The 15,477-nt window shown below is 39.4% G+C and overlaps 1 protein-coding gene and 1 non-coding gene across 21 annotated transcripts in view; both read left to right on the top strand.

Annotated features, from left to right (window-relative positions):
- Positions 1-9,256, top strand: part of PLEKHA5 (pleckstrin homology domain containing A5) — a 242,203-nt gene extending 232,947 nt beyond the window's left edge. For all 20 annotated transcript variants that reach the window (XM_058743507.1, XM_058743504.1, XM_058743510.1 and 17 more), the window contains 6 exons: positions 354-563; positions 1,465-1,605; positions 2,237-2,361; positions 4,431-4,576; positions 6,229-6,334; positions 8,390-9,256. In XM_058743507.1, coding sequence (XP_058599490.1) covers positions 354-563; positions 1,465-1,605; positions 2,237-2,361; positions 4,431-4,576; positions 6,229-6,323 — 717 coding nt within the window. In that variant the 3' untranslated portion in view covers positions 6,324-6,334; positions 8,390-9,256. The remainder of the gene's footprint in view (positions 1-353; positions 564-1,464; positions 1,606-2,236; positions 2,362-4,430; positions 4,577-6,228; positions 6,335-8,389) is intronic.
- Positions 9,257-12,936: 3,680 nt separating this feature from the next.
- LOC131484218 (U2 spliceosomal RNA) lies at positions 12,937-13,127 on the top strand. The gene has a single exon (XR_009248118.1). It is a non-coding gene; the product is annotated as a U2 spliceosomal RNA (small nuclear RNA).
- Positions 13,128-15,477: the final 2,350 nt, after the last annotated feature.

Below are 15,477 nucleotides of genomic sequence, written 5' to 3'. Positions count from 1 at the left end.
AGAGCTGCTTGGGATTCTCTCTCTCTCCCTCTCTGCCTCTCCCCTGCTCCTGCTCTCTCAACATAAATAAAATTTTTAAAATAAATAAAATAAAGTCTTATATTTAGAAACTGTGCCCCCTGTGTTCTCCTAGTTTGAGTTTTATACAATTTCCTGTTTCGTTGACTGTGCATCACCAATCACCAGTGAAGGAAAAAACAGTTTGCCTTTCTGGTGTTAACTAAATTGACACTCAAAGCTCCACTTCTGATTTTGAGAACAAAAGAAATCCTTTCAGAACATTTTTTATCCCAACATACTTTTCAGAAGTTATTCTGTATTGATGTATTCATATGTCTATTTCTAATTTAAAGGAAAGACCAAGAAGTGCAGTGGAACAGCTCTGTTTGGCTGAAAGTACTCGACCTAGGATGACTGTGGAAGAGCAGATGGAAAGAATAAGGAGACATCAACAAGCATGCCTGAGGGAAAAGAAAAAAGGATTAAATGTTATTGGTTCTTTAGACCAGTCACCCTTACAAAGTCCCTCAGGCTTAAGGGATAATCCATTCAGGATTACCCAGGTACATCAATTTGCTTTTAACCATTCTTGTGTGTAAATGTAGTATCACTTGAGTCAGGATCTGGAGTTACATGATTGATGGGTTTTCAGATGTCTGCAGTATGGATAGTTATTTGATTTTACCTAATGCCCATAATAATAAGCTAAGACAGCTCAGTAAAGTGGAAATAGCCCTGGGTTCAGAAAACCAGAGCCATCTTACTTGTTGGACATACTTGTACCAGTTGTGGCCTTACTCTTCTCTGCTGTAAATCAGATGACACAGCCCTACCCTGTCTACTTCACAGAGATACTAAGATAAAAGTGCTTTCAGCGAATGTAAAATGCCACGCAAGTTAACAAGATATTCCCCAATTCCCCCTCCAATAAAATGTGTATTACTCTGTGTCCTAATTTAACATGACCTAAATTGTAGCAGGACAGAGCTTCTCAGTAAAAGCATAAGTCTACTATTCCTTACATCCCAACTCCTGCCTTGCAAAGAGACACCATTCCATTTCTCATTGTTTGTTACCCCGATTCATAAATACAGAGATAGCAGACAGGCAGACCTTTTCAGTAGCTTCTGTCTGGCCTGTCCCTGTTAGTAGACATGTACCAGCTGAAAGGGTTTCCCTGTCTTCCTAGAAATCCCCTTTCCATCTAATCAGGAGCATCCAGGCACTGCTACTAAAGATTCAGCAGATTAACCGCTGAAATTGCACATTCTTCAAATTACAAAATGGGTGATTAAAAGAGAAAAAGCATGGAATACTGATATATATTTTTTTTTCTTCCTATTGGTTTTCATAAGAGAACCTCCTTGTACGTGAAGATCAACCTTTTTTTTTTTTTTTCAAAATAACAGATGCTATCTAAAAACTGTACATAGTATGAATCTATGCTATATGTCTTTCGGACAGACTCGAAAAAGGGATGATAACATTAAGGAACTGGATACTGTCATTAGAGAAAATGATGTGAAGCCAAACCATGAAACTCCTGCAGCAGAAATTGTTCGACTAAAAGACAGTGAACCTCAAAATACAGATTTCAGCAAAGAGGTAAAGAGATTACTTTTGAACAGATATTCCAAAGGGGTAGATTTTTGAAGATTAGATCAAGTGGTAAGGTTGAAAATAGTTATGTTTCATTTCATCACAGAGACCCTACGTCTAAGTGAAATAGGTTTTGTTAATTTGAGTGATGTATTCAGCACATCAAAAAATGGGTTAATTGAAAAGTTAAAACATATGTAAGGCTAGAATAAATTATTGTTAACCCCAGTTAAAGAATCTTATGTCCCAAAACACCTAGCTGTTAGCAACGTGCATCAGCCCTCTAGGCAAATAACTTTTTACTTTCAGTAGTAAAGAATGTTAATATTTTTAGAGATGCGTAGGTGGCTCAGTCAGTTAAGTGTCCAACTCTTTGTTCTTGAGTTCAGACACCTGTCAGCCTCTGCGCTTCTTAGGGCAGAGCCTGCTTGTGATTCTCTCTCTCCTTCTCTCTCTACCCCTTGTCTGCTGGCGCTCTCTCTCTCTTCTCAAAATCAATAAATAAAACATATAAAAAAAAAGAATGTTAATACTTTTAATATACTTGAATCTGAGTGTGTATTTCAGTAACTATTTGACAGGGTCTAATTTTTTAATACACATTTATTTTTGAATCATTTTTCTTCTTATTCTATAGTTGAAAAGCACTGAGGACATTTTTTCTACAACACTTTTTAAACCTGAACCAAATGGAGTGAATTCTGAGGAAGTGATGGATAAAGAGAGAAACAAAGAGAAAATGTCTGAGGATGTTTCATTCAGGTAATAAGTAATAGGGAAAACAACAAAGGAATCATTCCCCAAATACTATAACTACTTAAGAATGGTGAACTTCAGAGGTGACTGGGTGGCTCAGTCAATTGGGCGTCCTACTTCGGCTCAGGTCATGATCTTGCAGTCCGTGAGTTCGAGCCCAGCGTCAGGCTAACAGCTCAGAGCCTGGAGCCTGCTTTGGATTCTGTGTCTCCAGCTCTTTCTGCCCCTCCCCTGCTTGCGCTCCCTCCCTCCCTCCCTTCCTTTCTCTTTCTCTCTCTCTCTCTCAAAAATAAACAATCATACATTAGAAAAAAGCATGGTGGACTTCAGGGTCAAAAAGTCTTGGATTCCTGTCCCAGCCTAGCTACTTAAGAGCTGTAGGATCTTAAACAATTTACATAACCTGCCTAAACTGCAGGTTCCTTGCTTGTAAAAATGAGGATGACAATAGTATCTATCTCACAAATGTGTTGCAATGATTAAATAAGAAAATACAAGTATAGCACTTATCACTATGCTTCTCACACAGGAATTCAATAAATACCTTTTTAAAAATGCCAAGAGATGTATAAGGTCTATCAAAGTGAGCCACTTCAGTATTGCCTGCATAATGATAGGCAATGATAGACATTGATCAGATATCTAAGTTATCTGATGTGTTCCAAAAATTATAGTGATTTGCTATTTATTGTTTAGCTGCATTTCTTAACTAGCCTTCTTATGTGTATACCCTCAATCTTACCCTCAATTAAAAATCTATGAGTTTATAATGACACAACAACAAAAAATCATTTGTTGGCCACTCTGGACGATGCTAAGGAGTTGACTTCTTATTCCAAAGTCTGGTGCATAAAGGCAAAGAATCAAGTATTTTTCTTGCCTTTCCCAAACAAATTGCAACCAAAAGTTTTTGAGGAAATATTTTTCTTTTTAGAAGAATTTTATTCAATAAGGAATGAGAGACTTACACTGTCACTGCTTTGCTAGCCTTAAAAAAATAAGGGATTTAGGCAATACTCCTTAATGGCTGGAAAAGCTGTTAGCTGAAAATCTGACAGGGAACTTTATAGTGAGTGGATCAAGCTGATAACCCTTGAACTCACTGATCATTTTCAACATAAAGAATAGAACCTGTTAATGCAATAGGGCACAAACCCCACCTAATGATCTACTGTTTGCCCCTTTCCCCAAAAATCCTAAATCTGCTCAAGCTTCAAAATGCTATCAGTTTATAAAAAATAAGAGGAGGGGCGCCTGGGTGGCTCAGTCAGTTAAGCGTCTGACTTCAGCTCAGATCATGATCTCACGGTTTGTGGGTTCAAGCCCCATGTCAGCTCTGTGCTGACAGCTCGGAGCCTGGAACCTGCTTTGGATTCTGTGTCTCTGTCTCTTTCTTTGCCTCTCCCTCACTCATGCTGTCTCTATCTCTCATAAATAAATAAACTTTAAAAAAAATTTTTTTTAATAAAAAATAAGAGGAATAAAATCAAAATACAGAATGTGATAAACTAAGTAGGATGGAGAAAGCAGGTTCTTTCACAGATAAGTGGCAAAGAATAAAAAGGATGTGTGTTGTGGGGTATTTTAAAGTTTAAGAGACTTGTCAGGCAAATACAAATGTGGACTTTGGATCTTCTTGAAACATAACTCTAAAATTGGTATAATGAGGCTATCAAGGAAATTTGAGCACTGACTAGATATTTGATGACATTTAGGTATTATAAATACAAACTGAAGTGTTTACAGACTGAATGATTTGTCTGGAATCTATTTTAAAATAATTTGGGGAGTAGGAAACTGGCAGTGTATATGAAACAAAATTGGTAAAACATGGATCATTATTGAAGCTGAGGGTATAAGTTTCATATATTATTTGCTCTGATTTTTTTATGATTAAAATTTCTGTAAGGGGGAAAAAGAAAAGAGATTAATTACAAGCAAAATGTCAGCAGTTACTAAATATGGAGATGGTGACATCCTTTGTGTATGGTTAAAATTTTACATAACAGTAAGTTGGAAGGAAAAAATGTATTGCATTCTGTAATAACAAATTTTAAAATATCTGTTTTCATTAGCCCTCAGGATGAGACACAGATCCCAAATCATAAAGCAGAAAGCCACCCTGAAGAAAATATAAAGGACGATATTCATGAGCAGGAAGAAACTATTGCTTCTTGTGAACAAACTCCTGAGGCTTCTAGAGGAAATCAAACGATGGCAGGTAGATATTCCACATTTCATACTTTTCTCACTGGTGCTTCCTCTGAATTTCTCAACGCATACCTTTGCTTTCCCACATACACCTTCAGGAAGGATGTCACTGGAAAGGAAGGAAAGGGGACATGTGCCTACCCAGCTAGATCCACAGGGTCTGTCCTGGCTTGGGAATCTGTTGCTTCTCTCTCTCTCTCTCTTTCTCTCTCTCCCTCCCATCTCAACCTTAACACATATACCACAAATTTTTTCTACTAAGATCTTTCAGTACGTGGAAAATGTACCTGCTTCTCTGAGGCTGGACTCTCAGAGTAGTCACAAACCTACCACTTCGGGAACTGTGTAAGATTTAATATCTAAACTAGTAGAATGACCTTATTTACTCTAGCCCCTGCTAGAATCCACACTTGGACGTTTCCTTGAGAGAAAATCGTGATCCATAGTACGTCAAAAAATAAAAATTTCTATTTTTTTTTAGAATCTTCACAGATTTTTCTCTTTTTTTCTTTATGATGTTTGGCAAGGGGTTGGGAGAGGGATCATACCACTGGTGCATATTATCAGCCTTGCTTCTCATAGTCCATAAGCAAAAAATCCATTCTTTTTTTTTTAATGTTTATTTCTTTATGTTGAGAGAGAGAGAAAGTGGGGGAGGGGCAGAGAGAGAGGGAGACAGAGAATCCCAAGCAGACTCCAGGCTGTCAGCACAGAGCCCCTCACTGGGCTTAAACTCCTGAACCCATGAGATCATGACCTGAGCCAAAATCAAGAATTGGATAACTGACTGAACCACCCAGGCACCCCTGGAAAAAACTATTCTTAATCCTGCCTCCCTTCACCTTTCTCCCCATCATTTGGCAGACAAGCAAATACAATGAAATTCAATTATTTGGTACTGTTCTTCTTAGGAGGAGCATTGGATTCTGGCAGAGTATTTTCTGTATCTTACATGCATGTAACATGCAAATTTATATTATGGGTCGTGTTTCCCTGTAGCCAACATTAAGCATTGTCTTTTGCCTCTGTTGCTTATAAGGCAGTTTTTTGTCACTGACCACTTCTTGTTACTGTTTTGGCACGTCTGCGTAAAGTGTGTGGGTGCATTAAAATCACAACATTTAAACTGTTCATACTATTTAGCTGCATGAAACTAGAAAGTCTCTTAAAGTGAGACCCAGCAGTGCCTGGCTGGCTCAGTCAGTAGAGCATGCAACTCTTGATCTCAAGATTATGAGTTCAAGCCCCATGTTGGGCACAGAGCTTACTAGATAGTAGATAGATAGATAGATAGATAGATAGATAGATAGATAGATAAACAGACCCAACAAGAGGGCTTCCCTGACAGACACCTAAAAATTAACCTCAAAGCCAAAAAAAAAAAGACAATAATTTTTTTTTCCAATTTGGTTGAGGTATAATTGACACATAACATTGTATACAATGTTTAAGGTATATAAGGAAGAAGAATTTTAATAGTCTTCAAGAGACATTTCATGCTAAATAATCAATTGCCAATTTAGAAGACAACAGAAACCAAGTACAACTATTAATTCCTTCCTGAAACATGTTCCTATTTTATGGGATCACAACATCAGGATTTCCTTCTCCAAGTGTATCCTAAACATGTGTACCTTCTTGCATTCTCTTGGTCTGTTTTAGTGAAAAGTCTGTCCCCATCTCCCGAGTCCTCGGCATCGTCGGTTCCAGCCGCCCAGCCGCAGCTCACAGAAGGATCCCATTTCATGTGTGTGTAGTCTCAGAAAAAGTACGTCTGTTCCCTTTGCGTCTGTGCTTTAACTTCAGAGTTTTTAACTTGAGTTGTATTCATTTGTTGCTTTAGTGAACAAAAACTGAGATAAATTCTGGGCCGTGCACTAGAGATTGTTGGCAGAGCAAGGAGGCCATGTATTTGAGCCACAGGCACTAACTCAGATCTGCATCAGCCCTTCCAGTGATTTGCTGTGTGACAACATTTTCTCCGTCTCTTATTTCATCGTCCATAAAAACAGCAAAACAGGAAAGGTATAGCCCGTGCCAAGACAGGCCGCACGGGGTTTTGCAGCTGTGCCCCCACTTAGCATTCCTTTCCGTAGTCGGACCTGAGAATTCTGTTGAAGCTATTACATGTTGATCAAGTAATGTTTTTTTACAGTTTGTGCAACCCACCTACCGCATCAGGAGTTTATTATTTTAAAAGGACAAAGAAGTGTTTGTGGTACAGCCAACTACAAGGAATATTACAGTCTTTAAGATCTATCAGAAACTATTTCTAAATAATTAATTTTGTTTAAGTAAGAGAGGTAGCTACTAAAAAAGCTGTGGGTGGATGCAGGGGGAAGGACAGAACCTGACTGAACATTGTGCCATAGACCACAGTTTGGGAACTGACAATAATTTCCTAAGGTCTTACTGTTCACACTTCTATAAACAGTTGCTAAATTTTACTTGCCTTTTGTACTTGTAATACATACTTTTTTTTTTTTTTTTTTTTTTTTTACTTTTCAGAAAAGCTTTGAGATGTGAAGCTATTTATGCCTTTTTCTGCATTTTTTTCTTCAGTGTCTATCAGATCTAGTAATGTGTGCATTAGGACTACCAGCACATTTCTGTTAAACAATTATAAGCAACAGAAACACATAGAGACATTATAAGCATTGTCGTTAACATATGCTTTGACTTACAGATTCTCAAATCAGTACAAACACTAAGTTCATCCAGTAGTGCTTATTTTCTAGAATCCACTTCCATTCATACCTTTTGTAGCAACTGTAATCTGTGTCCTTTTTTTCATCCAGATGGACTTGTGTCTAACTGTCTTGGCATATTTATAACCTCTGTTTGAGATTATGTCTACCTAGAGCCTAGAAGAGGCCTTTGTTTGTTGTCAGTTGGCATTTATGCAAGATTGACATCCTTTCTGGAGTGACAAACCACCTGTTTGTTATAGTCTTACCTGTGTCTTGCCTCTGTCATTCATGCGTTTAAACTTTTAACTTAATAGGTTCTGAAGTGACAGTTGCAACTAGTGACAAGAATACCACCAGAATAGGAATAGCAGCATGTTTGTGTGATTCCTCCTGTGCGAAGAGCTGATAGATGGCCTCTGTCCATCTTTGTGGAGGAATGTAAATTAAAGTCCACTCTCATTATCTTTGGTTCAATAAACAGGTTACAATTCTCTGTACACAGACCAATGATATGAAAGAATGTTGTCTGACAATAAAGAATATGTACAGTTAAAACTCAAGTACATTTCCGGGTTCCTTAAGTTGTTATTATTGGATTTTGTTTTGTTTTACTTTCACTCTAAGAGCCAGTGGCATTATAGGCTGGAATGGGGTCCAGTTATTGCCGGGTATTTCCTTGTCTTCTGGCATACGGCCAGAACAACAAGTAGCACTCAGACTTGTATTTTTTTATGTCTTCTCGTTGAGTGTATGTCATGTTGCTGACCTAGTAGTTTTGGCAGGACTTTGGGAAGGTTTACAAATGACACTGCTGTGCAGGCAGCTTAATATATTGTTAGATATTTTAGCAAAGTTATGCAAATCTTTGCTTATTTTGTTGATCTTTTTGATTCAGCCATAAATTTGGGTACTTTTTTTTAAAATTCTGAAATGTTATTTAATTGCATCCTTGGCTTGGTAAATTAAACCTACGAAATGACAAGAAACGTCCTTCTGTTGTATTATATTTTAGGATTTTCATGGCCATGCCTGTCAGCTCTGCCGTTGTAGAACATTGCCCTCAGTTACTTTAGGAAATGGTCACTCATTAACTTGCAGGTGTCAAAGTAATTTTCCCTGTCTTTATTTTTCAGCTATCCTGACTTCTGTCAAAACCATTGAAAGCTAAGGACGTGGACCTTCAGCAATGTGAGAAGATATTGTACAGTATACTTTAAATCTATGAAATTCATAGTTCTGATGCTTTTGGCCACAGAGCATCATTTTATCACTTCTGGAAAATGTTTATTCCAAACAGCTTTAATGGCTCATATGTACACTCCGTAATCCTAAGGTTGTTGTTCTGACACCAGCTTGCTGCTATGATTTCAGAGCACATAAGTAAAGGTGCTTTTTTAATGTGCGGTCTACAGCCAGAGCTCACTCAGTTGCTGATTTCCAGATTTTGATGTTTCTAAAATTTAGGTGGATTTATATTTCTTTTTGCTTTTCAGTACATAAATTTAGTTATTATTTCGAATGAAGCTTGTTTTCCTTTTTTTTTTTTTTTCTTCCCATTTTTGGCTACTGCAATGCTTTGTTTCACACTTGATTTGTAAAAATTTTATATATATATTTAAAATGTGCCATTTTATTACTGCTAAGTGAAGAATGTCCTGTTTTCTGCTACTATTATTTCTCAGATTGCAGCGTCAGCAGTTACTGCCACACTCTTGTCAGCTTAAACACAAATGTTACCGCTTCCTGTTTCTTAAAGGTACAATTTAAAATGTAGGTATTTTGAAGTACTGGGCTTATACTTCATTGGGATAGATGTGTACAGCAATAAGCAGGTTTTCCAATCCAGTACTTAGTTTGTGTACAAATGTAATTATGTTCATTGTGTATATATTATACAATGAGCACATGTAAGTATTAAAGGCTACTTACTATTGTTTAAATGCAAATGTTCATATCTCATTTCTTTTTTATCATGTTAAATAAATGTTGATGTTCTTAAATCACTCGTGTTAGAATTTTTTGCTCTCTCCCATCTAAAACGGGTACGCCTAGGGGCGCCTGGGTGGCTCAGTCAGTTAAGCATCTGACTACAGCTCAGGTCATGATCTCATGGTTCATGAGTTCAAGCCCCACGTCAGGCTCTGAGCCGTGGAGCCTGCTTCGGATTCTGTGTCTCCCTCTCTCTCTCTCTGCTCCTCCCCTGCTTTCTCTCTCTCTCTCTCTCTCTCTCTCTCTCTCTCTCTCAGAAAATGGATAAAACATTAAAAATAAAATAGGTACGCCTGGGTGGCTCAGTCGGTTAAGCATCCAACTTAGGCTCAGGTCATGATCTCATGGTTCATGAGTTCGAGCCCCACATCGGGCTCTGTGCTGCCTTCTCAGAGCCTGGAGCCTGCTTCTGGGTCTCCCTCTCTCTCTGCCCCTCCCCCACTCGCACTCCATGTGTCGGTCTGTCTCTCTCTCTCAAAAATAAGCATTCAAAAAACTAAAAAAATAAAATGGGAAGACTGTGGGGCACCTGGTTAGTTCCGTCAGTGGAGCATGCAACTCGTAATTTCCGGGCTGTGAGTTCAAGCCCCACTTTGGGTGTAGAGATTACTTGAGAAAAATAAAATCTTTCAAAAAAATAAATAAAATGGAAAGTCTGAGACTCAAGGGACTTCTCTATGAAATAATAGACTGTTAATCGTATTATTGTAGATCACATCATAAAAAGGCCTCTTCTGCCATCCAGTCTGGCTCTCCCATGTGAGAGTCTGAGGACCTTGAGGCTCCGAGAGATACATTGACTTGGCCACAGTCACATTATATGTAATGACAGAGTTTGGACCAGAATATACTTTTCTTTCTTCACTTTTCCTCTGAGGCCATTATTAGCTCAGCACCGCCGGGCAGGTTTTGTTTCCTGAAGTCTTCACACTTCTTTCTGTTTGTTTCTGTGTTGTGGAAACTAGCTCCAAGCGTCGACACTCTCTGCTCAGTGCATTGGGCCTGGAGAGGCCTGTGTGGAGCGGAGTGTTATTCCTCTGACATGGGGAACTAGAAACTGTTTCATCATCAGGAGTAGGACCCTCCGAGATCATTTTCCCTTACAATACATTCTTTGCAGATGTTCACGCTCTTCAGAATCAATTACATTTTCTTCCCTCTGTAACCTTTTGTTCATGCTATATATTGTTCCCAGAGTACAAGGAAATTTGATGCTTTTGGATTCCTATATGAAATGGCTGAAACTAAATTGGCACCGGTCAGTCTTTCTTTTTTTCTTTTTTTCCCATGCTATGGTAAAGAGGATTTAAATTTAATTCAAAATGCAGATGTACAAAAATTCATCTCCTCCAAACAGAAACACACAAAATGAAATGCAAATAGATACAGTCTGTATTGTAGGAGGTGAATGAGAAGAGAGGTTAAGATGGAAGGAGAGGGCTCAGCTCTCTGTATCCATGTAAACATGTTTACACATACCACCTTTATCTAAAGACATCATGCCAGCCAAAGTCTTCCAAAGGAAATAGGCAAAAGATTATTCTTTCTTTCCAAGCATGAGATGGTTATGGTTCCAGATCTTTTGTCAGTGGGTTGAGTTACTGTTATTCTTGGGTTTTCCCTTCGGGTTTTTTTGGTGAGGCTTTTTAGGTTTGATTGATGTGTGTATGTGGTGTGTGTCACTTGGCTTTATTAAACACAACATTTTCTGAGCTGTTTCAAGAAGGAAGAACGTCCCATACTGGAATACCTGCAAGCCAAGGGAGTTTAGAAAAAGCAGTACAGAGTACTTGTAACTTTTGTCAACCTTTCAGAAAGCCAGATGAAAATCAGGTGCTTAAAAACTGTAGGTCATTAAGGGTACCAGTAACAGGAGATAGCAAAAGGGACTCTTCTCCAAAAATATGGACTAGATCAATACTTTCTATCTCACCTAAAGCTTACCTTACTCAATTCCATCTTACTGGAGAGGTGTGCAGAGAGCCCAGGGAGTACAGAGACTCATAGTAAGGAGGGCAGACAAGCCGGAAAGAACCTTACTCCAAATGGGGGTTTGTCACGGGCACCACCCTTCCAGCATGGAAGCAAGCTCCAAAGCTTAGTGTGTGCCTTATTGGGTCGGTTAAACATCACATCCAAGTCCCCCACATGCACCTGCTCCCAATTTATAGAAGGTTGATAGCCATACTTCCATGGTGGTCAGAAATTAAACATAACCATAAACAAGCAATCTGCAAACTTATTTGCACATCCACAAGAGTGTTTTTAAAAATTATGTTTCCCTTTGCACATTTTAAAATTGACATCTATACTTTTTCAAAAGTTGAAGTTGAAAAGATGCAATTTTTAGCAAACTGTAAATTTGGCTTTGTAAAATAAAATTATTAAATCAGTTTTTTAAATGTGTCCAACAGAATCTAAATACTGTTTTGATAGTTTCATTTATTTGGTTTTTTGATTTTATTTTAGAGAATAAGTGTGAGCAGGGGAGAGGGGTAGAGGGAGAGAGAGAATCTCAAGCAGGCTCCACACTCAGCACAGAGCCCAACACGGGGCTTGATCCCACAACCCTGGGATCATGACCTGAGCCAAAATTAGAAGCCAGATGCTCAACCAACTGAGCCACCCAGGCACCCTTCATCATCTTTTTCTTTCTTTTTTTTTTTAACATTATTCATTTTTTTTTTTTTTTTTTTTTTAAATTTTTTTTTCAACGTTTTTTTTTATTTATTTTTGGGACAGAGAGAGACAGAGCATGAACGGGGAGGGGCAGAGAGAGAGGGAGACACAGAATCAGAAACAGGCTCCAGGCTCCGAGCCATCAGCCCAGAGCCTGACGCGGGGCTCGAACTCACAGACCGCGAGATCGTGACCTGGCTGAAGTCGGACGCTTAACCGACTGCGCCACCCAGGCGCCCCTTAACATTATTCATTTTTGAGAGACAGAGCATGAGTGGGGGAGGGACAGAGAGGATGACACAGAATCTGAAGCAAGCTCCAGGCTCTGAGCTGTCAGCACAGAACCCTACCTTGGGCTCAAACTCAAGAACCGCGAGATCCTGACCTGAGCCGAAGTCAGGTGCTTAACTGACTGAGCCACCCAGGCACCCTTCATTATCCATCTTTTTTTAAATTTTTTAATGTTTATTTATTTTTGAGAGACAGAGCATGAGCAGGGGAGGGGCAGAGAAAGAGGGAAACACAGAATCTGAAGCAGGCTCCAGGCTCTGAGCTGTCAGCACAGAGCCCGACACGGGGCTCGAACTCATGAACTGCGAGATCATGACCTGAGCCAAAGTCGGGTGCTTAACTGAGCCACCCAGGCACCCCTCATTATCCATCTTTTTTTAAATTTTTTAATGTTTATTTATTTTTGAGAGACAGAGCATGAGCAGGGGAGGGGCAGAGAAAGAGGGAAACACAGAATCTGAAGCAGGCTCCAGGCTCTGAGCTGTCAGCACAGAGCCCGACACGGGGCTCGAACTCATGAACTGCGAGATCGTGACCTGAGCCAAAGTCGGGTGCTTAACTGACTGAGCCACTCAGGCACCCCTCTCATTATCCATTTTTAAGAGATGCAAACAAGGGGGCACCTGGGGCTCAATCGGTAGAGCATGACTCTTGATCTTGGGGTTGTGAATTTGAGTCCCACCTTGGGCATAGAGCTTACTTAAAAAAAAAAAAAAAAAGAATCATTTCTTGGCCTTTTGGCTAATATCAAGCATAGTATCTGTTCGTATCAGTTTGATATCTGAGACGTCATCTATCCGAGAACAATATACTAAGTGGACTTTTGGAGCAGGGGGATGGAATAGGAGCTTGCTCCGTCCTCTCCGGGCATCGACCTGGTATCGCAGTACCTCTGGGAATGGTGCACTCCCCCGGGGAGCTTAAAAAAAAAAAACATTCAATAATTAACTAAATCAATTAAATAGAATTTTTAATTAAAAATGTATTAAAGTTTTTAAAAAAAATTTTTTAATGTTTATTCATTTTTGAGAGACAGTGAGCAGGGGAAAGGCAGAGAGAGAGGGAGACACAGAATCTGAAGCAGGCTCCAGGTTCTGAGCTGTCACCACAGAGCCCTACGTGGGGCTTAAATTCCCCAACCATGAGATCATAACCTGAGCTGAAGTCAGACCCTCAACTGACTGAGACGCCCAGGTGCCACCCAAGATTTTTTTTTTTTTTTTTTTTAAGATTCTTTTTAAGTAATCTCTGCCCAACACAGGGCTCAAACTCACAACCCTGAGATCAAGAGTCGCATGCTATACGCACTGAGCCAGCGAGAAGCCCCAAAAGCTTTTTTTTTTTTTAAGTAGGAAATGTTACATTGTTTCTTTTTCTCCTTGAACTTACATTTCCATTGTACTTTCCTGAACATACTGATCACAACAAATTACGATACATTAAATGTAATTCTAATTCCATCCATTTCTGTGAGATCTCGTTACTCAGCCATTGTGGCCGTTCACTTTTCACCACGCTAGAGGATTTACACCCTGAAGGGTAAAGGTAAGATTCAGAGAAGTAAGGTTTTCATGTGTAAGGGAGAAAGTAGCTAATGCTCTGGAAAGGAGTGCCTTGATCTCAGGAGGCTGAGGGGTGATATGTTTGAGGCAGGAGTTTATGTGGAAGGGAACGTTCTGGGTACCAAGTCCATTGAAAGCATCCTTGCCCACATACCTTCGAAATGTTTCGAAGAATGCATTCCTAGACGATCTGGCCATTAAAATATGTGTTAAGTGTATTCATTCATGCATATGTGGTCACTTTAACCACATACAGGCTTTATATAGATTTAGCACATGGCAGAGAAACTCACTATTCAACAATTTTGAACAACTATGTATGTATGAGGAATAAGCTGACTTAATGCAGAAACAAATTTTCTGTTATGCTAAAGTAATTTGGAAAGTTTTCCCAGAAGTCTTCCAGAAAAATGGATCACATCCTTCATCCATAAGTTGAAAATAAATCTTTGCAGTATATGGTTGGTATTGTAAAAGCAGAAACTTTAATTTTTTTAATTTAACTTTTACATTTAACATTAATTTTTTATTTTAAAATAGAAATGAAAAAGCAACCTAAAATATAAGGTGAAAGACTGGGGCAGAGGTGTGAGGGAATACAGCACAAGCTGTTTCATGTAATTCAAGCCTGGGACAACACATTTAAGTTTAGGATAGAACCCCAGAGCGGTGTCTCTCTCACAAACTCAGTGCCTCACAAACTTCCTGGAAAGTCCCTTACATCCTCTATTAGCTATGTTCAGAGAAGCCTATCTCGTCTACTTGAGGGAAGGCTCATTCACTCCAGCTGCTTCCTAGAAAGGACTCACCTCCTTTCCTCCAGTGCTGGGAAACAGTGTAAGCAATCGTCCTAGGTTGGCGGGCTGGCTGAAGGGACCTTCCACCACCTCTGTTGCTAGGAAACCCGAGTCCCTCCAGACCCTTTTTTCTGCTACAGGCCCCAATGCGTAGCAGATGGGAGCACAAAGTCTGGCACTGGATTACCTGGATTGGAGCCTAGCTCTTGCTCTTACTAACTGTGTGTCCTTTGGCCAAGGTACTGATCCTGTCTATGCCTAGTTTTTTTCCACATAATCAAAATTTGGTTTCACAGTTATTATTACCCTAGGATTGTTGTAAAGACTAAATAAGTGGAGTGCCTGGGTGGCTCATTCGGTTAAGTGCCAGACTCTTGGTTTTCGGCTCAGGTCTTGATCTCACAGTTTGTGGGTTCGAGCCCCACGTCGAACTAAGGAAGATAACGCAGTAACTCAGATGTTTCACACGAAGGCCCAAAGGATTGAGGGAAGTAACTGGAATCCAAAGAAGAGAGTTACTTCCGAGAAGCCCTTCCTCTTTTTTTTTTTTTTTTTTTTTTTTTCAAGAGACAAAGCCAGCCTCAGTGTAGGCAACCCTACATGGATAAAGACAGGAGAATAAATGTTCTGGGCACCGACTTATCACTGCAGTTTCTCCCTGGGGCTCCTATTGGCTGAACCCAGTAGATTCAGAGGTCACAAGAGTTGTATTGGGTGTAGCTGGGAACGCCTGGGGGTTTTCAAGACCTTTCCAGAGGATTCTTGAAGTCAAAACTATTTTCATAATAATACTAAGATGTTATTTGCCTTTTTCACTTCTATTCTCTCAGTAGTGAACAACGGCCTTTCACAAAGGATGTCTGACCTGTGGTATTTCTACTGATTGAATGCAGAAGGAGATGT

This window comes from Neofelis nebulosa, chromosome 8 (genome assembly GCF_028018385.1).
Source record: "Neofelis nebulosa isolate mNeoNeb1 chromosome 8, mNeoNeb1.pri, whole genome shotgun sequence".
NCBI lineage: Eukaryota > Metazoa > Chordata > Mammalia > Carnivora > Felidae > Neofelis > Neofelis nebulosa.
This window is presented reverse-complemented; position numbering and strand designations above follow the sequence as displayed.